The 26,431-nt window shown below is 43.7% G+C and overlaps 1 protein-coding gene and 5 non-coding genes across 6 annotated transcripts; 1 reads left to right on the forward strand and 5 right to left on the reverse strand.

The window, feature by feature from the left end:
* Positions 1–1,489: 1,489 nt before the first annotated feature.
* trnac-gca (transfer RNA cysteine (anticodon GCA)) lies at positions 1,490–1,561 on the reverse strand. The gene has a single exon. It is a non-coding gene; the product is annotated as a tRNA-Cys (tRNA).
* A 1,635-nt stretch (positions 1,562–3,196) lies between these two features.
* On the reverse strand, positions 3,197–3,268 carry trnac-gca (transfer RNA cysteine (anticodon GCA)). Its single transcript has one exon. It is a non-coding gene; the product is annotated as a tRNA-Cys (tRNA).
* Positions 3,269–5,435: 2,167 nt separating this feature from the next.
* On the reverse strand, positions 5,436–5,507 carry trnac-gca (transfer RNA cysteine (anticodon GCA)). The gene has a single exon. It is a non-coding gene; the product is annotated as a tRNA-Cys (tRNA).
* Positions 5,508–7,782: 2,275 nt separating this feature from the next.
* trnac-gca (transfer RNA cysteine (anticodon GCA)) lies at positions 7,783–7,854 on the reverse strand. Its single transcript has one exon. It is a non-coding gene; the product is annotated as a tRNA-Cys (tRNA).
* Positions 7,855–10,513: 2,659 nt separating this feature from the next.
* swi5 (SWI5 homologous recombination repair protein) lies at positions 10,514–20,203 on the reverse strand. Its single transcript, XM_078224146.1, has 5 exons — positions 20,026–20,203; positions 16,803–16,851; positions 15,753–15,865; positions 13,746–13,840; positions 10,514–12,079 (listed from the first exon to the last, which is right to left on the reverse strand). The coding sequence occupies exons 1-5, from the start codon at positions 20,166–20,168 to the stop codon at positions 12,015–12,017; spliced, it is 465 nt and encodes a 154-aa protein (XP_078080272.1). The 5' UTR covers positions 20,169–20,203; the 3' UTR covers positions 10,514–12,014.
* Positions 20,204–25,042: 4,839 nt separating this feature from the next.
* On the forward strand, positions 25,043–25,114 carry trnac-gca (transfer RNA cysteine (anticodon GCA)). Its single transcript has one exon. It is a non-coding gene; the product is annotated as a tRNA-Cys (tRNA).
* Positions 25,115–26,431: the final 1,317 nt, after the last annotated feature.

The raw sequence follows: 26,431 nt of genomic DNA on the forward strand, positions 1-26,431 counted from the left end.
TTTCCTACGGTCTTGGACAGAGCAGGAGCCAAACCAAGCTGTGATACAACTAAAAAGAATGCTTTCTGTGGTGCACCTGTAGAAGTTGGTGAGAGTCGTAGCGGACATGCCAAATTTCCTTAGTCTCCTGAGAAAGTAGAGGCGTTGATGGGCTTTCTTAACTATAGTGTCCGGTTTGGAGAAAACAAATAATTCCAGAATTAATTAAATAACTGTATTTATATTCTTAAACACAGCAACCCGATCTTGAAGGGTTTCTGAGGAGATGTTATTGACTCTTATCATTACAGAGTTGCTGAAGAGGCAGAGTAATGACAGCAAAAGGTCTCTGCGAAAACATTAGGTTATTGAGAGGATACTGCATTTAAACGAGAGGACTTTCTTCATTCACAGTCAAAAACTTTGTCACCATGTACATCTCTGTAACTTGTTATGCTAATGGAATCCAGAGAATCCCTGCAGTGCAGAAGGCCATTTGGCCCATCACTCCACACCAACCATCCGAAAAAGGATTCCACATTGGCTCACTCCCCCATCCTTGCCCCATAACCCCACACATTGATCATGGCCAATCCATCTAAACTGCACATCTTTGGACACTAAGGGGCAATGTACCATGGCCAATCCACCATCCCCGGACATTTTTAGACTGTGGGAGCAAACTATGACCGCTGATTATTGACTGCTCTACTCAGGGCAAAGGTTCCTTCCGATCTTCCCTAATTATGTCCATTGGAATTTTATACACCTCATGGGAATCCTGCCCTTTGCCCCCACCCACAAGGGCTAAACACACACCCATGTGGGCAGGCACACATCACCCACAAACTCTCTGTTAAACATCAACTGTGGGAGTTATGATCACAAAGCTATCTTTATACATTATTTAATGCCGCGGAGGTGGCACCCAGATGTGATCTATGCTCCATCTAATCTACAGGTAAATACTATCGAGCGAGAGAGTCCCAGACCTATTTTGCAGGCTCTGTAAATTAGAGAAAAAATGTTCATAGGGCAGAACACAAATGTAAAAAAAAATTCAGGGCATTTATAATTCATACCAAATTGTTTTAAAATGTCGATTACCTTTTCAACCAAACTGTTTATGTGGAGAATTAGTCTTTATTACAATAATAGGTGTATCAGTGATCAGTGCTTGGTGGGCGGCCCAGACATGATGGGCTGATGGGCCTCTTTTTATGCTGTAAAAATCTATGACTTTACCTCTAGACTGGGCTGTAGGTTATACGTCTAAATTAAAATGGTCCACAGGACAAACACTATCAGGAATCGAAAACAAATGGGAAACCATGGAATTGATGGAAGCAAAATAGTGGACAATGACAAGCATTACAGTAAAGTTTTTCAGTAGAGGAACCAACCGGCTCATTTCAGGATTATTATTATTCGTTGCTGCAGTTACAGACACTGTACTGTGTCAGTGTGGGTCGCGTGACTTTCATTCTTTCTGCTAAGATAAAGATTAGATAGGGGGCACCCAGATTTGAACTGGGGGCCTCTTGATCTGCAGTCAAATGCTCTACCACTGAGCTATACCCCCCCATGCCAGGTAGTGGTCTCTGTGCTTTGAAATAAAATATAATTTGGGTGTTTCTTCACCTCACGGGCACCCCGTGAAACATTAACCCTTGACTCCTTTCTCCACACTTGCTCCCTGATGGGGAGGGAGGATTTCAGGTATTTTCTGACTGCACCAATCTTTATTTTTTACAGTATGAATATCGGGGGGAGAACCCTGAATATGATCTGTAGTGAAATATGGCATCACACAGCTGCACCCATTTATATTGTACAGTCACTGGTTCATGAATAGAAGAATGGAATAAATATTTATCCTCAAATGAGAACTTTAGCTCAATATTTTGTTTATTGAGGAACCGAAGTGAAGGCCCAAGGATGTAGGTCTTATGAGGAAAGGTTGAGGGAGGTAGGGCTGTTCTCTCTGGAGCGGAGGAGGCTGAGGGGAGACTTAATAGAGGTTTATAAAATTATGAAGGGGATAGATAGAGTGAACGTTCAAAGACTATTTCCTCGGGTGGATGGAGCTATTACGAGGGGGCATAACTATAGGGTTCGTGGTGGGAGATACAGGAAGGATATCAGAGGTAGGTTCTTTACGCAGAGAGTGGTTGGGGTGTGGAATGGACTGCCTGCAGTGATAGTGGAGTCAGACACTTTGGGAACATTTAAGCGGTTATTGGATAGGCACATGGAGCACACCAGGACGATAGGGAGTGGGATAGCTTGATCTTGGTTTCAGATAAAGCTCGGCACAACATCGTGGGCCGAAGGGCCTGTTCTGTGCTGTACTGTTCTATGTTCTATGTTCTATGATCCATTACATTCAGCAAAGTGGCTTGGAGGAAACAAATAATTCCAGAATTAATTAAATAACAGTATTTATATTCTTAAAGACCGCAAATCGATCTTGAAGGGTTTCTGAGGAATCAATTATTGACTCTAATGATCACAGAGTTGCTGTAGAGGCAGAGTAATGACAGCAAGCGTTCTTTATGAAAACATGAGGCCATTGAGAGGATATTGGATTGAAACTAGAGGACTCTCTTCATACACGGTCAAACGCTTTGTCCCCACTCACACCTCTATAGCTTCTTATGCTTCCAGAATCCATAGAATCCCTGCAGTGCAGAAGGAGACCAGACAGGCAGCAAACTGTTTATATGGAGAATTAGTCCTGATTACAATAATTACAGACATGGTCAGTGTGCAACTTTCATTGTTGTGACAACATATATTTCTGTGAGGTGTTGACAAAAGTGAAGCCACTGTTATCACAAGCTTGTGTCAGTCAATATCCAAGTGCTGGAAAATGGGATTAGAATACATCGATGCTTGATGGCCAGAACAGTCATGATGGGCCGAATGGCCTACTGTTCTGTTGTAAAACTCTATGACTTTCCCTCTGGACTTGGCTCTCGATGATATGTCTAGAATAAAATGGTTCACAGGAGTAAGACTATGAAAGAAAGAGAGGAGAAACGATGGAGTGAATTGTAATAAATAGTGGACAATGACAAACACGGCAGTGAAATCTTCCACTCTTTTAGTAATGGCACCAAGCTGCTCATTTCAGGATTATTATTACTTATTGCTGCAGTTACAGACACTGTCCTGTATAAGGGTGGGTTGCTTGACTTTCATTCTTTCTGCTAATAGGGGGCACCCAGATTTGAACTGGGGACCTCTTGATCTGCAGTCAAATGCTCTACCGCTGAGCTATACCCCCTCTTGTCAGCCTTTGGTCTCTGTGCCTAGGAATAAAATAAAACTTAGACATTTCTTCATCTCAAGGATACACTGGCACCCCGTGAAACATTAACCCTTTACTCTTTTCGCCACAGATGCTCCCAGATGGGGAGGGAGGATTTCTGGTATTTTCTGACTGCACCAATCTTTATTTTTTACAGTATGAATATCGGGGGAAGAACCCTGAATATGATCTGTAGTGAAATATGGCATCACACAGCTGCACCCATTTACGTTGTACAGTCACTGGTTCATGAATAGAAGAATGGAATAAATATTTATCCTCAAATGAGAACTTCAGCTCAATATTTTGTTTATTGAGGAGCCAAAGTGAAGGCCTAAGGATCCATTACATTCAGCAAAGTGGTTTGATTTGATTTATTATTGTCACATATTTTAGTATACAGTGAAAAGTGTTGTTTCTTGCGCGCTATACAGACAAAACATACCGTTCATAGGGAAGGAAAGGAGAGAGTGGAGAATGTAGTGTTACAGTCACAGCTAGGGTGTAGAGAAAGATCAACTTAATGTGAGGTAGGTCCATTCAAAAGTCTGATGGCAGCAGAGAAGAAGCTGTTCTTGAGTCAGTTGATACCTGATCCCGATGCAAGAAGGTGGAAGAGAGAATGTCCGCGGTGCGTGGGATCTTTGATTGTACAGGCTGCTTTTCCAAGGCAGCGGGAAGTGTAGACAAAGTCAAAGGATGGAAGGCTGGTTTGAGTGAAGGCCTTTATTCATGACCCTTTGTAGTTTTTTGTGTTCTTGCACAGAGCAGGAGCCATACCAAGCTGTGATACAACCAAAAAGAATGCTTTCCGTGGTGCACCTGTAGACGTTGCTGAGAGTAGTTGCGGACATGCCAAATTCCTTTAGTCTCCTGAGAAAGTGGAGGCGTTGGTGGGCTTTCTTAGCTCTACTGTCCAGTTTGGAGAAAACAAATAATTCCAGAATTAATTAAATAACAGTATTTATATTCTTAAACACAGCAACCCGATCTTGAAATATTTCTGAGGAGGTGTCTTCATACACAATTAAAAGCTTTGTCCCTATGCACATCTCTCTCGATTGTTATGCTTATATAATCCAGAGAATTCCTTCTAGTGCAGAAGAAGGCCATTCGGCCCATCAAGTCCACACCAACCATCTGCAAAAGCACGCCACATTGGCTCACTCCCCCATCCTAGCCCCTTAACCCCACACATTGATCATGGCCAATCCACCTAACCTGCACATCGTAGGACACTAAGGGGCAATGTACCATGGCCAATCCACCTTCCCCGGACATTTCTAGACTTTGGGAGCAAACTATGACTGCTGATTATTGACTGCTCCACTCAGGGGAAAGGTTCCTTCCTATCTTCCCGAACTATATCCATCAGAATTTTATGCACCTCATACGAATCCTCCCCTCTGCTCCCACCCCCAAGGGCTAAACACACACCCATGTGGGCAGATACACATCACCCACAAACACTCCGCTTCGAAACATCAAATGTGGGAGTTATGATCACAAAGCTGACTTTATGCATTATAAAATGCAACGGAGGTGGCACCCAGACTTGATCTATGCTCCACCTAATCTACAGATAGATACTATCGAGCGAGAGAGTCCCAGACCTATTTTGCAGGCTCTGTAAATTAGAGAAAAAAATGTTCATAGGGCAGAACACAAATGTAAATAAACGTTCAGGACATTTATAGATAATACCAAATTGTTTTAAATTGTCAATTACCTTTTCAGACAGGGACCAAACTGTTTATGTAGAGAATTAGTCTTTATTACAATAATAGTTGTATCGGTGATCAGTGCTTGGTGGGCGGCCCAGACACGATGGGCCGATGGGCCTCTTTTTGTGCTGTAAAAATCTATGGCTTTACCTCTAGACTGGGCTGTAGGTTATACGTCTAAATTAAAATGGTCCACAAGACAAACACTATCAGGAATCGAAAACAAATGGGAAACCATGGAATTGATGGAAGCAAAATAGTGGACAATGACAAGTGTTACAGTAAAATCTTCCACTCTTGCAGTAGAGGCAACAAACAGTTCATTTCAGGATTATTATTATTCATTGCTGCAATTACAGACACCGTCCTGTGTTAGGATGAGTTGTGTGACTTTCTCTCTGCTCAGATAAAGACATGACAGGGAGCACCCAGATTTGAACTGGGGACCTCTTGATCTGCAGTCAAATGCTCTACCACTGAGCTATACCCCCTCATACTTGCTAATGATCCCTGTGTCTGGCAATAAAATAAAACTTAGGCGTTTCTTCACCTCAAGGACACACTGGCACCCCGTGAAACATTAACCTTTTACTCCTTTCGCCTCAGATGCTCCCTTATGGGGAGGGAGGATTTCTGGTATTTTCTGACTGCACCAATCTTTATTTTTTACAGTATGAATATCCGGGAGAGAACCCTGAATATGATCTGTAGTGAAATATGGCATCACACAGCTGCACCTTTTATGTTGTACAGTCACTGGTTCATTAATAGAAGAATGGAATAAATATTTATCCTCAAATGAGAACTTCAGCTCAATATTCTGTTCATTGAGGAACCAAAGTGAAGGCCTAAGGATCCATTACATTCAGCAAAGTGGTTTGATTTGATTTATTATTGCCACATATATTAGTATACAGTGAAAAGTGTTGTTTCTTGCGTGCTATACAGACAAAGCATACCGTTCATAGAGAAGGAAAGGAGAGAGTGGAGAATGTAGTTTTACTGTCACAGCGAGGGTGTCGGGAAAGATTAACTTAATGTGAGGTAGATCCATTCAAAAGCCTGATGGCAGCTGGGAAGAAGCTGTTCTTGAGTCAGTTGATACCTGATCCCGACAGAAGAAGGTGGATGAAAGAAAGTCCGCGGTGCGTGGGGTCTTTGATTATACAGGCTGCTTTTCCAAGGCAGTGGGGAGAGCAGACAGAGTCAATGGATGGGAGGCTGGTTTGAGTGATGGACTGGGCTTTATTCACGACCCTTTTGTAGTTTCCTACGGTCTTGGACAGAGCAGGAGCCAAACCAAGCTGTGATACAACCAAAAAGAATGCTTTCTGTGGTGCACCTGTAGAAGTTGGTGAGAGTCGTAGCGGACATGCCAAATTTCCTTAGTCTCCTAAGTAGATGCGTTGATGGGCTTTCTTAACTATAGTGTCCGGTTTGGAGAAAACAAATAATTCCAGAATTAATTAAATAACCGTATTTATATTTTTCAACTCAGCAACCCGATCTGGAAGGGTTTCTGAGGAGATGTTATTGACTCTTATCATTACAGAGTTGCTGAAGAGGCAGAGTAATGACAGCAAAACCTCTTTGGGAAAACATTAGGTTATTGAGAGGATATTGCATTTAAACTAGAGGACTCTCTTCATACACGGTCAAAAATTTTGTCCCCATGGACATCTCTGTAGCTTGTTATGCTTATGGAATCCAGAGAATCCCTACAGTGCAGAAGGCCATTTGGCCCATCATTCCACACCAACCCTCTGAAGAAGTACTCCACATTGGCTCACTTCCCCATCCTAGCCCCATCACCCCACACATTGATCATGGACAATCCATCTAACCTGCACATCTTTGGACACTAAGGGGCAATGTACCATGGCCAATCCACTTTCTCCGGACATTTTTAGACTGTGGGAGCAAACTATGACTGCTGATTATTGACTGCTCTACTCAGGGCAAAGGTTCCTTCCTATCTTTCCTAATTATGTCCATCAGAATTTTATGCACCTCATGGGTATCCTGCCCTCTGCCCCCATCCCCAAGGGCTAAACACACACTCATGTGGGCAGGAGACACATCACCCACAAACTCTCTGCTAAACATCAACTGTGGGAGTTATGATCACAAAGCTGACTTTATGCATTATAAAATGCCGCGGAGTTGGCTTCCAGACTTGACCTATGCTCCATCTAATCTATAGGTAAATACTATCGAGCAAGAGAGCCCCAGACCTATTTTGCAGGCTCTGTAAATTAGAGAAATAATATTCATAGGGCAGAACACAAATGTAAAAAAAAGTTCAGGACATTTTTGGACAATACCAAATTGTTTTAAATGGTCGATTACCTTTCAGTCAAGCATCAAACTGTTTATGTAGAGAATTAGTCTTTATTACAACAATAGGTGTATCGGTGATCAGTGCTTGGTGGCCGGCCCAGACACGATGGGCCGATGGGCCTCTTTTTATGCTGTAAAAATCTATGACTTTACCTCTAGACTGAGCTGTAGATTATACGTCTAAATTAAAATGGTCCACAAGACAAACACTATCAGGAATCGAAAACAAATGGGAAACCATGGAATTGATGGAAGCAAAATAGTGGACAATGACAAGTGTTACAGTAAAATCTTCCACTCTTGCAGTAGAGGCAACAAACAGCTCATTTCAGGATTATTATTATTCGTTGCTGCAGTTACAGACACTGTACTGTGTCAGGGTGGGTCGCGTGACTTTCATTCTTTCTGCTAAGATAAAGATTAAATAGGGGGCACCCAGATTTGAACTGGGGACCTCTTGATCTGCAGTCAAATGCTCTACCACTGAGCTATACCCCCTCATGTCAGGTAGTGGTCTCTGTGCTTTGAAATAAAATATAATTTGGGTGTTTTGTCACCTCAAGGATACACTGGCACCCCGTGAAACATTAACCCTTTACTCCTTTAGCCACAGATGCTCCCTGATGAGGAGGGAGGATTTCTGGTATTTTCTGACTGCACCAATCTTTATTTTTTACAGTATGAATAATGGGGGGGGGGGGATAGTGCAGGAGGAGGCCATTCAGCCCATCAAGTCTGCACTGACTACAATCCCACCCAGGCCCTATCCCCATAACCCCATGCACTTATCCTAGCTGGTCCTCATCACTAAGGGTGTAATTTAGCATGGCCAATCCACCCAACCCGCACATCTTTTAACCAAATCTTGCTCCTTCATGTTGCTAACTCTAATCCCTCCAAACCATATCCCCAGCATCTTTAATTTGATGATGAAGAGACAAAGGATCAGTCAGCTCAGTTTCCAAAGAACACAGTCTTGCTCTTGTCACTATTTACCTCGGCTTTTGAACTGGTCGCAGATGTTGATCAGTCTGCACATGGACAACGGATCCGAGCAGAAGACAGTGACATTGCCCATGCGCAGGGAGGCTTTGACCTGAGTGGCCCTCTTGCCAGGGATCATCACTCCTCATACCCGAATCCTTCCTGTTGGACTTGGCAAAGGGTTCTTTCCGTACAACACATGAACAGGATGGGAGAGCGCGGACAGTCCTGCCTGACTCTATATTTAATTAGAAAGCTTTTCAGTTCACACTTTTTTTTAAAAATTACTCCATTCTTAGAGGTACAAAGACAATGCAGAGTGGACAGGGGAAGCACAAATCCATCTCCTTGCATTCTCCAAAAACCAACCCAAATTGAATCCAATTCATGGTCCCAACAAGAGAGACAAACAAGATCCAAACTGACAGGATGAAGCACTGCATCCCATTTTGAGCTTGACCTGACATTTGATCTTAGCCAAAAGGCCTAGTTTCCACTTTTTTTTAAAAATCCATCCAAAAAACCAAATTCAAATTGAATCCAATTCATGGTCCCCAAGAGAGGGACATACAAGACCCAAGCTGACAAGATGAGACACTGCACCCCATCTTGGGCTTGATCTGATGCTCTATCTTAGCTAAAATGCCAAGATGATTTTGAAAAATTGCAGTCGGCAACGCCTCAGTTTAACCTCACTGGCTAACCTGATCCTTGACTGTCCCCTAGCCTGGGAGATCAACCTGCCCGATCCTTTACTCTACCCTAGCCTGGGCAAACCAGCTGCCCGATCCCTAGCCTGGGACGAACCAGCTGCACGATCCTGGTTCCACCCCCTGCCAGGTAGCTCCCACCTGTTGATTGAAATCATGCTGCTGATGTTTGTGTGAAGCAGTTGGATCCAATCGTGGATTCTGGACTGGATTGGATAGAAACATAGAAACTAGAAGCAGGAGTAGATCATTTGGCCCTTCGAGCCTGCTGCGTCATTCAATATCATGACTGATCTCAAATTCAATATCCTGATCCCCTCTTCCCCCCCATATTCCTTGATCCCTTTAGCCCCAAGAGCTATATCTAATTTCTTCTTGAAATCACACAACATTTTGGCCTCAACCACATTCTGCGGGAGTGAATTCCACATTCACCACTCTCAGGGTGAAGAAATTTCTCATCTCAGTTCTAAAAGGTTTACACCTTATCTTCAAACTATGACACCTAGTTCTGGACCTCCCCCCCCCCCCATCCTTTCTGAATCTACTCTGTCTATCCGTTAGAATTTTTCTTTAGGTGCTAAAGCTCCTTTAGGTGCTGCTGACCGTCTCCAGGGTCCTCTTTTCACCCGCTCTATTTGGAGCTCTTCAACATCACCCATGGAGCGGACACATAGCAACAGGTCAGTTAAACAGAAAATTAAATCCAATATTGAGTCCACTCTCTGTGGGTCAATTGAAAGAGTGTGCATGTTAAGTCCATTTAAAACAGGATTCTAGGTTACAGCTAGGGAGGATAGCACAGATAAATACATTAAACTTGTCTCAAACATAGCTGTATACCATAAGAGAAAACGCTGGAAAATCTCAGTCGGTCTGGCAGCATCTGTAAAGAGGGAAAAGAGCTGACGTTTCGAGTCCAGATGACCCTTTGTCAAAGCTTTGACAAAGCATCATCCGGACTTGAAACATCAGTTCTTTTCCCTCCTTACAGATGCTGCCAGACCTACTGAGATTTTCCAGCTTTTGGTTTCAGATTCCAGCATCCACAATAATTTGGTTTTATAGCTGTATACCATAACAGTCGTGTTAGTGAAACAGAGAAATGGACCAAGAGAGTTTTCTGAAGTTTTCCATATATTTGCAAAAATATGGACGTGGCTCCACTGGTGAGGATTATTGATACTCCATGTTACAACAGTGCACAGTCACTGCCCAATATTATATTTATTTATTTAATGAAAGATTTTTAAAATTTAAGCTACCAGCAATTTGGGCATTGTATAGAGTATTTCCATCAGTTAGTGGGACTTCTGGCTCACACTTGCAAAGTGATGCTTGCAGAGTAGATTGCCCCCCATTGACTCATTTTCAATATAAAACAGACTGGTCAACAAACTGGAAGGGAGAAATCAGTGATGGCCATGAATCAATTCTCATACAACAAATGAACCAAACAACAACAGAATGGATTGTTTTAATTGATCAATGTCAATCCTTCACATTCAATGAATAACATTTCTGAAACAAAGGCTCATAAATTGGCACAATTTGATATCCTGGTGATATCTGAATGAAGTGTCAAACACAGGTTCTGAAACAAGTTAAATCGCCAACGCTTTCAGAGCATCACTGGCCTTGGGAATTAAACTCTATGATGAAACAGATTAGCCAAACACTGAGAAAGTGGCATGGGAGCTCACTGCTGCATCAAAACCTGACACTGCCGTTGTGATGGACCCAGGGACAGATCAGTTGCATTGATATCGTCACTGGTAATGAAGCAGGAATCGAGTTCTTTTATTTACTGCCCAAATGTAGTCTGTATTCGGAATTGTGTGTCTTGTAACACATTTATGTTACATTATCACATTAACAGAATGTAGATTTAATCCTTGCCAAACGTGGAGCTCAGTAATCTCAGAGTTAACATCAAGGTTGTTGCAGGGGCCAGCGCAATTAGCCTCAGTGCCAGGGAATCTGAATGTGGAGGATGTATTTTTGTTATTATTGTCACAAGTAGGCTTAAATTAACACTGCAATGAAATTACTGTGAAAATCCCCTAGTCGCCACATTCCGGCGCCTGCTCGGCTACACTGAGGGAGAATTTGGCATGACCAATGCATCTAAGCAGCATTTTGTTCAGACTGTAGGAAGAAAGCGGAGCACCCGGAGAAAACACACGCAGACACGGGGAGAACGTGCAGATTCCGCTCAGACAGTGACTCAAGCCGGGAATCGAACCAGGTCCCTGGCGCTGTGAAGCAGCTGTGCTAACCACTGTGCCGCCCTGATATTTTGTCAGTGTTTCTGTTCCTGATTGCTGTCCAGTGACCCCTGATGCAGAAATAACCTGGGCGGTGCCCGACCAGGACTGGACTCAACTGTGATGCCCTGATGATGGAATGGCCTTGCGACACTCACAAGGAACAGAGACAACTATCAACCTGGACTGAATAATGCCCGTTTCTCAAGCTTTCCATTGTGAACTGACTGGGCAGTTCCTAGGTGGTCAAACTGGAAGTTATTTCTAAATAAACTGGCTGTAACTCCATTAAGCTAATCCTTCCTGCTCTGAATGGAAGGGCAGAGTAGAAAGAACTGAATGAGGAGGAGCTGTGACAACTACGCAAATGCCCCACAAAGCAACAACAACATATGGGGAGGGAGGGTTAGATGCAAAGGTGAACTAGAAACACAGCAAGCAACAAACCCATAAACAAAAATCAACAACTGCCAAAACATCCATCACCAATACTCCTTAGCCTGACTGGCCTTTGATTGGGTATCAGCCATTACACCAGGCTTCACCTCCAGCTATTCTGGTGGGCTGTTGGTCATGGCTGATTATTCCTCCCCTTCCCTCAATATCTTTGCTGATGGAATCCATATGAAGATCAAATTGAGATGGATGAAGATTCTCAGCCAACCTTGTACCACGTAGGACTCTCTCTTGTTGCAGTCTAGTCTTCCAAGTCCAATCCAAACTCACTGTACAATTCCCTGGTGGTGACCCCTCTGATTACTGCTATAACAAATAATAGAAATATGTCATTTACATTGTAAACTGTAGAGTAAGGTTGTAAGAGTAGACTCATTCTCATTCGCACAACACCTTTCATTTATACAGTGTCTTTAACGTAACAAAGCAATCCATGGCATTATCAAATAACGTATTATCATAGTTAAGGAGAGTTGATTGTGCCGTGGTAATATCACTGGATTGGTAATCCAGAGGCCCAGGTTAATGCTCTGGCAATGCAGGCTCAAACCTCACCATGGCAGCTGGTGGAATTTAAATTCAATCCAGTGGATCCTGTGCACGGTAGCACAGTGGTTAGCACTGCTGCTTCACAGCTCCAGGGTCCTGGGTTCGATTCCCGGCTGGGTCACTGTCTGTGTGGAGTTTGCACATTCTCCTCGTGTCTGCGTGGGTTTCCTCCGGGTGCTCCGGTTTCCTCCCACAGTCCAAAGATGTGCGGGTTAGGTTGATTGGCCATGCTAAAATTGCCCCTTAGTGTCCGGAGGTGCGCAGGTTAGAGGGATTAGCGGGTAATATATGTAGGGATATGGGAGTAGGGCCTGGGTGGGACTGTGGTCGGTGCAGACTTGATGGGCCGAATGGCCTGTTTCTGCACTGTAGGGTTTCTATGATTTCTATGAATCTGGAAGATAGTCCCAGCAGGAGGTGATGGTGCAGTGGTTATCTCACTTGATTAGTAATCTTAAGGCTAATGCTGTGGGGACCTGGGTTCAAATCCCACCATGCCTTCTGGTGGAATTAAAAACTAGTTGCATTAATAATGAAATTATTGCCATAAAGAATAATCTAGTTCACTAATGTCCTTTCAGGGAAGGAAATCAGCCATCCTTACCTATTCTGGCCTACATGTAACCTCAAACCCACAGCAAACTGATTGATTTTTGGACGGCACGGTGGCACAGTGGTTAACACTGCCGCCTCATAGTGCCAGGGACCAGGTTCAATTCTGGGCCTTGGGTCACTGTCTGTATGGAGTTTGCACATTCTCCCCGTGTCTGTGTGGGTTTCCTCTCACAGTCCAAAGATGTGCAACTTGGGTTGATTGGCCATGCTAAATTGCCCCTTAGTGTCAGGGGGCTAGCAGGGTCAATACGTGGGATAGAGCCTGGGTGGGATTGTTGTTGGTGCAGGCTCCATGGGCCAAATAGCCTCCTTCTGCCCTGTGGGGATTCTATGATAATGGTGACTATGAAACAAGCACCCTTTAGGGAAGGAAATCGTTAACCAGTCTGGCTTACACGTGACTGCAGACAAACAGCTTGACTCTTACCCCTCTGAAGTAGCCCAGCAAACCACTCAGTTTAAATGACAATGAAGGATGGGCAACAAATGCTGATCTTCCTAACAATCCCCACCAGATAGCTGTGCAACATTCTTCCTCAGTGGCAGTTCCGAGTGAGATTCAGTGTCAAATTAGCAGTCATTTCATGCAGTGGTCTCCTGAGACTGGCCACACTCTCCTTCAGAGAGTCAGCGGAACTCAATGGGCTGAATGGCCTCTTTTTGCACTGATGGGATTCTATAAAAGTTCTGCGAAACTACATCAGCGATTAACACTTCATTGACTGTGATTTGCTCTGGAGAGCCTTGTGAACATAAAAAGTGCTAAATTAATGCATGTGCTGTTAGCAGCATTTAAAGAGGTTCTCACCCAGTTTCCCCAACAGTAACTGGCCCACATCCTTGATGTCGTTGTATTCGTGGAGCTGGTCAATGTGCTGATCCAGCTCTTCCAGAGTATACCCTCTGCAGGAAAAGAGAAACACAAATGTTCCAAATACAAAATCCTTTGCAAGCATTGATGCCGAACAGATCACCTCTCTGATAGTTCAAGTGTGTGACATATTTTGTAACGTTGTTATACCAGGTGGCCTGTAAATAAATAATTCACAACCTAGTTTACTCACAGGCCTTTGTGGGTGAATGTGCTGCCCCTCCTGGCATAGAATCTTACAGCACAGAAGGGGGCCGTTTGGCCCATTTTGCCTGTGCCAGTTCTTTAAAAGAGCGCGTCAAATAGTCCAGCTCCTTCCTTGCTTCTTCCCCCATTGCCCCCGCAAACGTTCTCATGTCGATTCAACTCCCCTTTGAAAGTTCTTATTGAATCTGATTCTGCTGCACATTCAGGCAGTGCATTTCAGATCATAACCGGATTCATCAGCCAGTAGCCAGGCTGTCTACTGGACACATTCAAGATGGGATGTTGACAGGGAATGTTTTGCCCCCAGTGAAGTTAATCGAATTAAATACTCATCGAATACAGTCAGTGTTATGTGTTCAAGCATGGCAACCACAGAGCAGGAACACACAGGGTACATCAAGATGAATAATCCACCAATCTGTTCTTCACGGTGTTGCCTGTGGAAGGAACTTTGCTCAGGGCACCAGGAGAATATCACGCTGTGTAATATTCATATAACACTCCAAACAAAATCAACTGCTGATCCCTGTACAGTATGTGCAGATGATCAGAACCACAGTTACGCCAAATACATTGAGGACGAAACTTACATTGGGGCACCAGCCTTTTAACCCCAACTTCCTCAGCCTAAATTGCATTCTTAGGTCTTGGAGTAGGGCTTGAACCTCTAACTCAGAGGCCAGAAAGCTAGCAGTTGGACCGAGATAACCTGGAGCTACTTTGTCCAAATACCTATGCTATGAGTTATGAGCCAAGGCAGTCAATATCGGACTATAGTAAGAAGTCTCACAACACCAGGTTAAAGTCCAACAGGTTTATTTGGAATCACAAGCTTTTGGAGCGCTGCTCCTTGATCAGGTGATACCAAATAAACCTGTTGGACTTTAACCTGGTTTTGTGAGACTTCTTACTGTGCCCACCCAGTCCAATACCGGCATCTTCACATCGGACTATATGACTGTGAAGGGCAATGGAATCACGCCCGAACCTGTCCTCATTCCATATCAACAAGGAGGCCATTCCCAAAGACTAATCAGAAGCAGAATACCAACTGATGTATCCTTTCCCTCAAGTCTATTAGTGTCAAGGTCAAAAATAGAACTGCCTGCTGCCTCTCCAGCTAACCTGGGCCTTCCAAGCTCAGAACTACACTGTGCAATGAACTCACTCCCTGAAACAAATAATATAAAATATTTCACAAGGCACATCTCAGGAGAAACAGGCAGTATTCACAGTTCCAATCCTGAGAATCAATATCTCCTTTAAAAGGGACGGGTCAGAGTGTAAGGTGCTTCAATATATGGTCTTATGTAAATACAAGTATGATTAGGAATAAGAATTCTTTAAATAATTAACAGGTAGATTTTGCATTTTTTAAGATTTTGGTTGGCTCCATGTCTAACCTACTGTGGGTGGCATGGTGGTTCAGTGGTTAGCACTGCTGCCTCACAGCGCCAGGGATCCGGGTTCGATTCACAGCTTGGGTCACTGTCCATGTGGAGTCTGCACATCCTCCCCGTGTCTGCGTGGGTTTCCTCAGGGCGCTCTGGATTCCCCCTCTGAAAGACGTGCTGGTTAGGTGCATTGGCCATGCTAAATTCTCCCTCAGTGTACACGAACAGATGCCGGAGTGTGGCAACTGGGGGATTTTCACAGTAACTTCATTGCAGTGTTAATGTAAGCCTACTTATGACACTAATCAATAAACTTTATACTTTTAAAAGCAAAGCCACTTACTCCGAGATCAATCCTTCAATCTGATCGTCGAGATCTTTGCATTTCTTCCTCAGGTTCTCCAGGTCATGTTGAAGATTAGTGGAATTGAACTCTGGGTCTTGTGGCGTCTTTAGCTGGGAGAGAAGTCAGTATGAGTATGGGGGGAAACGAGACACCCTTCCCACTGTGCAGTATTACATAGCTGACACATTGTATATTAAAGGAAAAGCTATTCATGGTTTAAAAAATGGTTTTATTATATCTATATTAACAGCACAAAGGATGACTCAGGGATTCGGTTGTCTGTTCCTTATATTTCAATGCATTGTGGAGAAGATGGCCTAGTGATATTATAACTAGAATATTAATCCAGAAACTCAGCTAACGTTCTGGGGACCCGGGTTCGAATCCCGCCACGGCAGATGGTGGGATTTGAATTCAATAAAAAATATCTGGAATTAAAAATCTACTGATGACCATGAAACCATTGTCGATTGTCAGAAAAACCCATCTGGTTCACTGATGTTCTTTGGGGAAGGAAATTTCCTGTCCTTACCTGGTCTGGCCTACATGTGACTCCAGGGCCACAGCAATGTGGTTGACTCTCAACTACCTTCAAGCAACTAGGGATGGGCAATAAATGCTGGCCTGCCAGCATGAATGAATAAAAAATTAGGTTAAAGTATTTCTGTTTGAAGGGCTTCTTTTCAAATGGATTAGTAATTACAGACTCTCCACTTGAACTATATTATTTAATACCCAATGTGAAAGTACGGCACATAAAAAGTATTTTAATAATGCTTTTTAAAAAGATACATACAATATTTATTTCCAGATATTATTTCCAACATTTATTTCCGGATCTTAGCCACTCCAAGCACTCTTCCCCCTCGGGTGAGGCAGCCAGCTATTCTGCACTGCACATTTGGTAGCTCTACCCAGCTCCCGCCTGGCACTGAGTTCACCCACTTGCCCACCCGTAAGGCCAGCCCTGCTTGGTATGCTCTCGTTCACTGCCCTCTTGCAGAAAGTCTCTGTGCATCCCCAAAGGAAGCATGTTTAACCACTTACTGGTGATTTAAAGCTTGCATTTAATTTTCTAGATGGTCCAACAGGTGTCCTGTGAATAAAAGGGCAAGTATTAGAGGCAAAAGTGAAGCTGAATATTTAAACTTAGTCCACCATACCCTCCTTTGTGCTTTCTAAAGATAGATGTAGCTGAGTGACACCATCTTGGCTCATTCGTCCTGAGAGAATTACAGTTCCACGCCCCAAGGTTTCCAACTCTTCCTCAAATGAGTGAAGCTTGCTGCCCTCTCTACCCTGCTTGGAGTTGTACTCAAAAGTGATCACTTGCTTTGTGGGAACTTGTTGATTTGTCCTTTATCAGTTTGTTCCCCCCTGACCCTACTAGCACTGTTTAGACTGTAGAGTTCTGGATTTACATTTCCTATACTAGTTACCATCATATATACATGTAGAATCATTGAAGAATCATAGAATCCCTACCGTGCAGGAGACCACCATTCGGCCCATTGAGCCTGCATCAACAACTATCCCACTCAGGCCCTATCTGCACGTATTTACCCTACTAATCCCCCTGACACTAGGGTCAATTTAGCATGGCCAATCAACCTAACCCACACATCTTTGGACTGTGGGAGGAAACCCGGGGCACCCAGAGGAAACCCATGCAGACACGAGGAGAACATGCAAACTCCACACAGACAGTGACCAGAGACCAGAATTGAACCCGAGTCCCTGGCAGCAGTGCCAACCACTGTGTCACCATGTCACCCCACATATGAGAGGTCACCTCTTAATCGTTTAATTACAAACTTGTAACTACCTTCCCTCAAAAGTCTGTTCTCTTTCACACGGTTATTTATGGGTGAATGAAGGCCATCTAACTCATCTTAGTTCTTCTATCCATAATGGCCATTAAGTTTGCACAATGCAACTTCCTATTTTATCTTACACGATTCAAGAGATTTACCTCTACTCGTCTATGCAGGAGGCCATCCCACCTGTTTGATATGTTGTGCTAAAAGCAGTTAGTTATAGAGTCATAGAAGTTTACAGCATGGAAACAGGCCCTTTGGCCTAACTTGTCCATGCCGCCCAGTTTTTACCACTAAGCTAGTCCCATTTGCCTGCATTTGGCCCATATCCCTCTATATCCATCTTACCCATGTAACTGTCTAAATGCTTTCTAACTGACAAAATTGTACCCGCCTCTACTACTACCTCTCGCAGCTTGTTCCAAACACTCACCATCCTCAGTGAAAAAATTGCCCCTCTGGACCCTTTTGTATCTCTCCCCTCTCACCTCAAACCTATGCCCTCTAGTTTTAGTCTCCCCTACCTTTGAGAGTTTCTTGATAATAATCCTAAAATTATATTTTACTAGTTTGTATCTCAGGCAACTCATCCCAAACTCTCAATGTAATTTGATGTAAATTTTCCAGGTTCGCCTTTCCATTCAATTCACTATCTCATATAATTCCATTCAACTATCTCACAGCTATCGCCTTTCAATGTTGGAAAACTCAAATTTCCCAATCTGAACTCAAAACAGGCATCTAATATTGGGGGTCAGTCTTGTGGTTCCTCCCTGCAATGGTTCCAATGTTAAAATGTCTTCCAGGAACCAGCCCGCAAACCGCCATCTAACTAGGACTGGGTACAGTTTGGTCATGACTTCTATTCACTGACTTGGCTGTTTTGCATCATTTTATTGGCTCTGATTATCTTTGTTCTGCTTTGGCTGAACACCTGCAGTGTTAAGCCTATTTCATCTGTAGCTATTTCAACAGCAAACAGCACAACATTTCTCATTTACATCCACCCAACACTTTACCAAAAAATCTACTACAACATCACCTGCTAGGCAAGGGACCTGCATTTATAGAATTATCTTAAATATTAAGTTTTGGGGCAATGCATCTTTGATGATCTTTTAAACCATGCCACAAACCTAAAATTCACCTAAACCTGTCCAAGTCCTCAATAAGCAGAAACCTGTCTCATCACCATCATCAGCTATGGCTAAATTAGTTGCAGTCTTGGTGAGATTCAGGTGCAGTTTATTTATTAATCACAAGCAAGCTAACATTAATACTGCAACGAAGCCACTGTGAAAATCTCCTAGTCGCCACACTCCGGCACTATTTGGGTACACTGAGGAAGAATTTAGCATGGCCAATGCACCTAACCAGCATGTCTTTCGGAGCACCCGGAGGAAACCCATGCAGACACGGGGAGAGCGTGCAGACTCCACACAGACAGTGACCCAAGCCGGGAATCAAACCTGGGTCCCTGTCGCTGTGAGGCAGCAGTGTTGGATAGTTGTTGGTTTAGGTTCCTCTCCAGTACAAAACCAGGTCGACGCTGAGGCAGTGTTACACTTCTGAAGGTCCCACCTTTTAGGTGAGACTTCCAGGGAGATCCTGCCTGCTTTTGTTAGTGGACAGAAAGAATCCCATGGTTTTACTTGAAGAACAAATCAGTTCTCCTTGGCAATATTGCTCACTCACTCAAAAATCATCAAAACAAGTCTTTCAATTACTGTTTGTGGGATCTTGCTGTGCAAAAAAAATAGCTGGTACATTTCTCTACATTATAACAATGGCTACACTTCAATAGTACTTCATTGGTTGTAACATGCTTCAAGCTAGCCAAGGCTGTGAAACATAGTCTCTTTCTCCTCGCCCCTAGGCCTTTCCAATGACACTACTGACAGCCACTGCTTGATTGCAATGGAGATAAACTGGGATTCGGCTTACGTATCTGTTCTCAGGAAAGAACACTAAACTGCCAGCAACAAATACTTCCACATATTCTGAAAAGTGTGTTAAATTTGGATCAACAGCCCCAGATTTCTCGAAGCATTTCACCAGGCACGTGAAAGTTTAGTGACTGTTTGTAATCAAATGGATTCTAAATATTGGCAATGCGAAATAAAAAGCAAAATGCGAGAAACTTCCAGTAGATTGGACAGCATTAGTGGCATTAACACAAATCAATTGGGATTGCAGAATGCACAAATCTTTGCAGCACTGTCTACACGGAAATGTTCATTTGTCTGTTTCCCTCCCCAGCTTCTGCCTGGCACTCCCCAAACTTAACTTCCCTTTCCACGAATCGCCCATTTTTCTGCACATATTCTCAATGCATTTTCCTAACGTCAGTAAGAGTGTCTCTTTCCCCACATTATAAACTATTTCCCCTCCCCCCCCCTTTGTTGCGATAATCCCTTCCACAGCTGCTTTCCCAAGCCCAGAGCCGGACAGACCTCCTGAAGGGGCGAGCCGCTGTTTCGCCGGCCTCTTTGTTCCCGGGAGTCCGGGTACAGAGGGGTCGCTCCGGCTCCGGCCCCGGCAACCCGGGGAGAGGCGAGCGGATTCCCGCAGCTCCACGCTCACCAGCCGCACTCATAGCGGCCGCTACCGGGCCGCGGTCTCCGTCGCAACTTCCGCACACGTGGCAGCAAACAGCCAATCCCACACTCTGACACTTGCTACATTTGATGTTTCATTGTTCTTGATTGTGTTGGTTTCAGATGTACAAACTTACACACACTAACACTATCTATCTGTCTGTCTATACCATCAAATCCTCTGCATAAAAAAGCATATATCTGCATTAAAGAGAAGGTTCATTCGATTCATTCCTGTGATTCACAGAATCACAGAATCCCAACAGTGCAGAAGAGGCCATTCGGCCCATCGAGTCTGCACTGACTCAGGCAGAGTACTTTACCCAGGCCCTCTCCCCCCTCCCTATCCCTAAACTATACCTCCTGCACTCCCTTGTTCTATCCCAAATACTAATTAATTCCAAGGCACATCAGAGCAATATTATCAAACAAAATTTGATATTGAGTAGCATCAAGGATGTTCAGGCAGATAACCAAAAATTTGGTCAAATAGATAGGCTACAAGGGGTATCTTGAAGGAAGGGAGAGAGAGAATGAGAGGTGCAGCGTCCCCTCAGTACTGATCTCCTGATACTGCAGTGTTACCTCATGAGAATGAGAGGTGATTTACCCAAAACATGTAAGATTCTGAGAGGATTTGATAAGGTGGATACCCGGAGGATGTTTCCACTTGTGGGGAGAAGAGTAAGACTAGAACCAGGGGACACAGTTTGAGAAGAAGTGGGCTCCCTTTTTAAGATGGAGATGAGATTTTTTTTCCTCTCAAAGGATCGTTCGTCTGCGGAATTGTCTTCCCCAGAGCGCAGTGGAGGTTGGGTCATTGAATTAATTCAAGGCAGAATTAGACAGGGAGTCGAGCATATGGCGGAGGGGCTGGGTTGGAGGCAGACAGGAAAGTGGAGCAGGGGTCACATCCAGGTCAGCTATGATTTTACTGAATGGTGGAGCAGTCTCGAGGGGCTGAATGGCCTTCACCTGCTCTGAAGGCCTATGTTCCTCTGCAGAAAGATTTACCCTGACTATAAAGTACTAATTATGAGAAAGTTTGTTCATTTCAAACAATTCGGTTTTTTTTACCAGCAACTTTAACATAATAAAATGTCCCTAGGCCTTGATAATTAGCTTATAAATATTTGATATTGTGCCACATAAGGAAATATTTGGCATATTTTATTTCCATTTGGTGTGTGCTCTGTCTAAAGGCAGGTCCTTGGCTCTTATTTGCTGATGATTAGGGCAAAAAGCTTGGTCAAACAAAGAGGTATTGATCGAGGACTATCTTAAAGGAGTGAAGTGAGGTATAGAGGTTGTCACGTTAATAGGGTGATTGTGGTAGTAGACTCCAGTATTAGATACAATATGGTACACTGTACTACATGGGGTCACCTGACCTGGGGGTCACCAGGTCTTTCTGGTTATATCACAGCTTGGTATGGCTCCTGCTCTGCCCAAGACCGCAAGGAACTACAAAAGGTCGTGAATGTAGCCCAATTCATCACGCAAACCAGCCTCCCATCCATTGACTCTGTCTACACTTCCCGATGCCTTGGCAAAGCAGCCAGCATAATTAAGGATCCCATGCACCCCGGACATTCTCTCTTCCACCTTCTTCCATCTGGAAAAAGATACAAAAGTCTGAGGTCACGTACCAACCGACTCAAGAACAGCTTCTTTCCTGCTGCTGTCAGACTTTTGAATGGGCTTACCTTGCATTAAGTTGATCTTTCTCTACACCCTAGCTATGACTGTAACACTACATTCTGCACTCTCTCGTTTCCTTCTCTATGAATGGTATGCTTTGTCTGTATAGTGCATCACTGTATGCTGTGACAATAATAAATCAAATCAAAATCAAAAGTTAATAGGGTGATTGTGATACAATATGGTACACTGTACTACATGGGGTCACCTGACCTGGGGGTAGCCAGTCAGATAACTCTTGTAAGGGAATATTGTAACAAGGCTGCAGATGCTTTGCAGTTGTGTGTCCCTGTCATAAAAATGTGTTAATAATGAAGTTAGTTTTACAACAATCATTTCAGTCATCCTGCATCATTAAAAACAAACTCACCTGACTCACCTGATGAAGGAGCAGCGCTCTGAAAGCTAGTGGCTTGTGCTACCAAATAAACCTTTTCGACTTTAATCTGGTGTTGTGAGACTTCTTACTGTGTTTACCCCAGTCCAATGCCGGCATCTCCACATCATTAAAAACAAGACAGGTGGAGATGTTTAAGGCGGGAATTCCGCCATTTAGCAACTTTAATTCAGTTATACCACAAGACAAGGGCTGGGTAAGGGATCATCTAAAAACTAAATACTTTTCTCAAACTGATTTTTTTTTTCAGTAGGAAAGCAGAGAGGTCAGATTGACAACAACTTCTGATTTTCTGACGAAATTTCAAGCCAATTTATCATTGGCCGGTTAAGGAGGATGGAAAAGAGCCTCATGGTGCAATGGAAGAAAAATAAAAAACACATTTCACGACCACAAACTATTCTGAAGCATTTTACCAACAATGAGGTGCTTTTAAAGTGTAGTCGTACAAAACACAGTAACCAATTTACTCACAGCAAGATTCCACAAATAGTAATGTTATTATGACTTAATAATCTAATCTGTGATATTGATGAATATTGACCAATGCCCTTCAGTGAAGTAGTGTTATGAAACATTTTATGTCCACTTGAAAGGACAACCAGGGCTGCAATTTAATGTCTCATTTATAAAAAAGATATTTTCATGGGGCATGGATGTCGCTGGCTAAGCCAGCATTTTTATTTTCCATTCCTAATTGCCCTTGCAAAGGTGGTGATGAGCTGTCTTCTGGAACAACTGCAGTCCCTGTGGTATAGGAACACCCACCGTGCTGTTAGGGAGAGAGATTTTTTGACCCAGTGACAGTGAAGGAATGCCAGTATAATGGTAATCAACATCCTGGGGGTTACCACTGACCAGAAAATGCACTGGACTTACCATAAACTATGGCTACAAGAGAGGGTCAGAGGCTAGGAATCCTGCAGCAAGTAACTCACCTCCTGACTCCCCAAAATCTGTCCACAATCTACAGGGCACAAATCAAGAGAATGATTGAATATTTGCCACTTGTCTGGATGAGTGCAGCTTCAACAATACTCAAGAAGCTGGACACCATCCAGGGCAAAGCAGCCCACTTGATTGGCATCCTTTCAACAAACATTCACTCCCTCCACCACCCTCCAACAAACAGTGTACCAGTATGTGCCATGTAAAAGGTGAACTGCTGGAACTTAGCAAGGCTCCTTAGACAGCATCTTCCAAACCCATGATCACTACCATTTAGAAAGACAAGGGCAGCAGATACCTGGGATCACTACCACTTGGAAGTTCCCCTCCAAGTCACCCACCATCCTGACTTGGAACTATATTGCCTTTCCTTCACTGTCGCTGGGTCAAAATCCTGAACTCCCTCCCTAACAGCGCTATGAGTGTACCTATACCACATGGACAGTAGCAGTTCAAGAAGGCAGCTCACCATCACCTTCTCAAGGACAATTAGGGATCGGCAATAAATGCTGGCCTGGCTACCAAAGCCCACATCCTGTGAATGAATTGAAAAAATATAATTCCAAGTCAAGATGGTGTGTGGCTTGGATGGGTGCTTGCAGGTCATGGTGTTCCCGTGCATCTCTTTCTAGTGGCAGAGAGGCTTTGTTGGGAATGTGCAGCGAAGTCAAATTGCAAAGGGATCGCACCAAATACTTTACAACTCAAATGCCCAACACTTCAAGCAACACCTGCCTCACATGTGGCAGAGCCTGCAGATTGCACATTGGACTTACATCAGCCATCTCAGAACCTATCAAAATGGATTGTAAGCAAGCCATCTCCGATCCTGAGATTGCTTATTGCCGAGGAAGGAAGATAATGCCCTCTAGACACACTTGCACCTGCTAGCAACCGGCAGGGCTGACAAGTAGAGGTCAATAACTTGGCCTTTTGGCTAAGGTCAAGCGTCAGATCAAGCCCAAGATGATTTATCTTGTCAGATTGGATCTTGGCCAGAATGTTACCGTCCCATCCGCCACGGGAATCGGAGCAGGCGAGGGGCGGACCATGGAAAGGTCCGTTGACCTTGGGCGGGATTTTACGGTTTTGGGACGAGCGAGGCTGGATAATCCTGCACCCAGTTTGTCCCTCTTGTGGGGACCATGAATTGGATCCAATTGGATTTTGAGTTTGGTTTTCAGAGAAAGCAAGTAATAGATTTATGTCTGCCCAGTCCACACTGAGCATTGACTTTTTAACTTTAAGGATGGAGTAAAACTATTTTAAAAAGAGGTCAATAATAGGTGTGACGAGCTGGCACAGGCTGGACCCATTCTCCTGACAGTCAGGTTCTTTTCAAAAGGGAACACTTGGATTTTTGACTGATATCACAGGGTACTTGCAAAATCAGGCAGTCCCCTGGAATTGGGTCTAGTCGTTACATAAATGTCGAGTAACTACGGTCAGTGCTTCTAAAAACACACCGAATGCAATTGATAAATTTGCTAAGGGAGATTGGGTTTTGGAGTCAGTTCCAAAGTAGAACCGTTGTCACATAGACACTTTCTGTCCAACTCCGCTCCCACTCCTTTCCACTGCACACACTTGTGTCCTGGGTCAGCAGTGGGAAATGATCACTGCTGCACTGTGTTTCGAGCATGCAGTGCAAGTTTGCTCCCACAAGGGAGAGCTGAGAGAGGAACTTTCAATAAATCTACTTCTTTCTCCATAATTCATGAGAATTCGCTGCATAAAAGTTTTGAATATTTTAATTCGCACACAAATTAGCAAACTACAAGAACAATCTATTATTAGGGCCATTCAGACAAGCCCATCGCTATCTGAGGGGGTATAGCTCAGTGGTAGAGCATTTGACTGCAGATCAAGAGGTCCCTGGTTCAAATCCGGGTGCCCCCTTCGGTGCATTTATATTTCTCCAAGTCTGTAATATGCCTGTCAATTATGTAGTTGTGAAGGACTTACAATTTTACCAATAGGAGCTGAAAGAGTTGAAAATCCTAAAGGAAATACCTCGTGGAAAGAAATGAAGGCTCGTTTCTCACTTCCTCTTTTTTTATCGACTTGTTTGGACAGTGAGCCATTTTTGACGCAAGAAGTAACGTAGCCTCACCCAGATCCACTCAGGAATCACACGTCAAAGAATCACAGAAAGATACAGCAGCAAGAAGTTGGCTGTTTGCAATTGTTGTCCCTTTAGTCCCACTCCTCTGCTCTTTTTCCACAATGCTGCAAAGTTTAACCCCTTCAGCTACTTATCCAAGCCCCTTTTGAAATGTATTGTCAGTGTACAAAATTACCAAGGATATACTTGGGATAGATAGGAAGAAGCTTTCTCCCTTAGTAGAGGGGTCAATAACCAGGGGGCAGGAGATACAGAGGGGATGTGAGGAAAAACATTTTCACCTAGAGGGTGGTGGGAATCTGGTACTCGCTGCCTGAAAAGGTGATAGAGGCAGGACCCTCACGACATTTAAGAAGCATTAAGGTGAGCACTAAAAATGCCATAGCGTACAAGGCTACAGACCAAGTGCTGGAAAATGGGATTAGAATTGATAGATGCTTGATGGCTGGCAGAGACATGGTGGCTGAATGGTTGTGGATCGGGGGTATAGCTGAGTGACAGAGCATTTGGTCAAGAGGTCATTGGCTCCAATCCAACTGCCTCCTTCCTAATTTCCTGATGCTTTGTTCAGTCCCTTCTTTAGGGGTTCCGAACGTTTTGTTAAGTGCCTCCTGTTAAAAATCAATCATCAGTCTGTCTTTGCTGCAGGGACTGGTATTTAAATCACTGAGGGGATACTACCACAAGCACGCTGCCTGAGAGGAAGATGAATGCACGCTTTATTATGATTTTCAAAAGGGAATATAATATACTCAAAAGGAAAAAGGGGTGCAGGGTTTGGGGAAAAGAGCTGGAGAATGAAAATAATTGGATGGCACTTTCACTAGCATAGTGGGTCGGATCTCAGACAATGACAAGACAGAGTACAGGAATGAGATAGAAAATCTGGTGAACTGGTGCAGCAACAATTATCTCTCCCTCAATGTCAACAAAATGAAGGAGATTGTCAGTGAGTTCAGGAAGCGTAAGGGAGAACATGCCCCTGTCTACATCAATGGGGCGAAGTAGAAAGGGTCAAGAGATTCAAGTTTTTAGGTGTCCAGATCACCAACAACGTGTCTTGGTCCCCCCATGCCGACTCTATAGCTAAG

The sequence above is a fragment of the Mustelus asterias genome, chromosome 11 (assembly GCF_964213995.1).
Source record: "Mustelus asterias chromosome 11, sMusAst1.hap1.1, whole genome shotgun sequence".
NCBI classification, from domain to species: Eukaryota; Metazoa; Chordata; class Chondrichthyes; order Carcharhiniformes; family Triakidae; genus Mustelus; species Mustelus asterias.

Excerpts from the sequence above, each read along its gene's own strand:
- swi5 (XM_078224146.1), bottom strand. The coding sequence starts at position 20,168 with ATGAGTGCGGCTGGTGAGCGTGGAGCTGCGGGAATCCGCTCGCCTCTC. Across the intron at positions 16,852-20,025 it reads GCGGCTCGCCCCTTCAGGAG|GACACCTGTTGGACCATCTA; the intron begins GTCTGTCCGGCT and ends TTTTATTCACAG. Across the intron at positions 15,866-16,802 it reads ATGCAAGCTTTAAATCACCA|CTAAAGACGCCACAAGACCC; the intron begins GTAAGTGGTTAA and ends CTTCTCTCCCAG.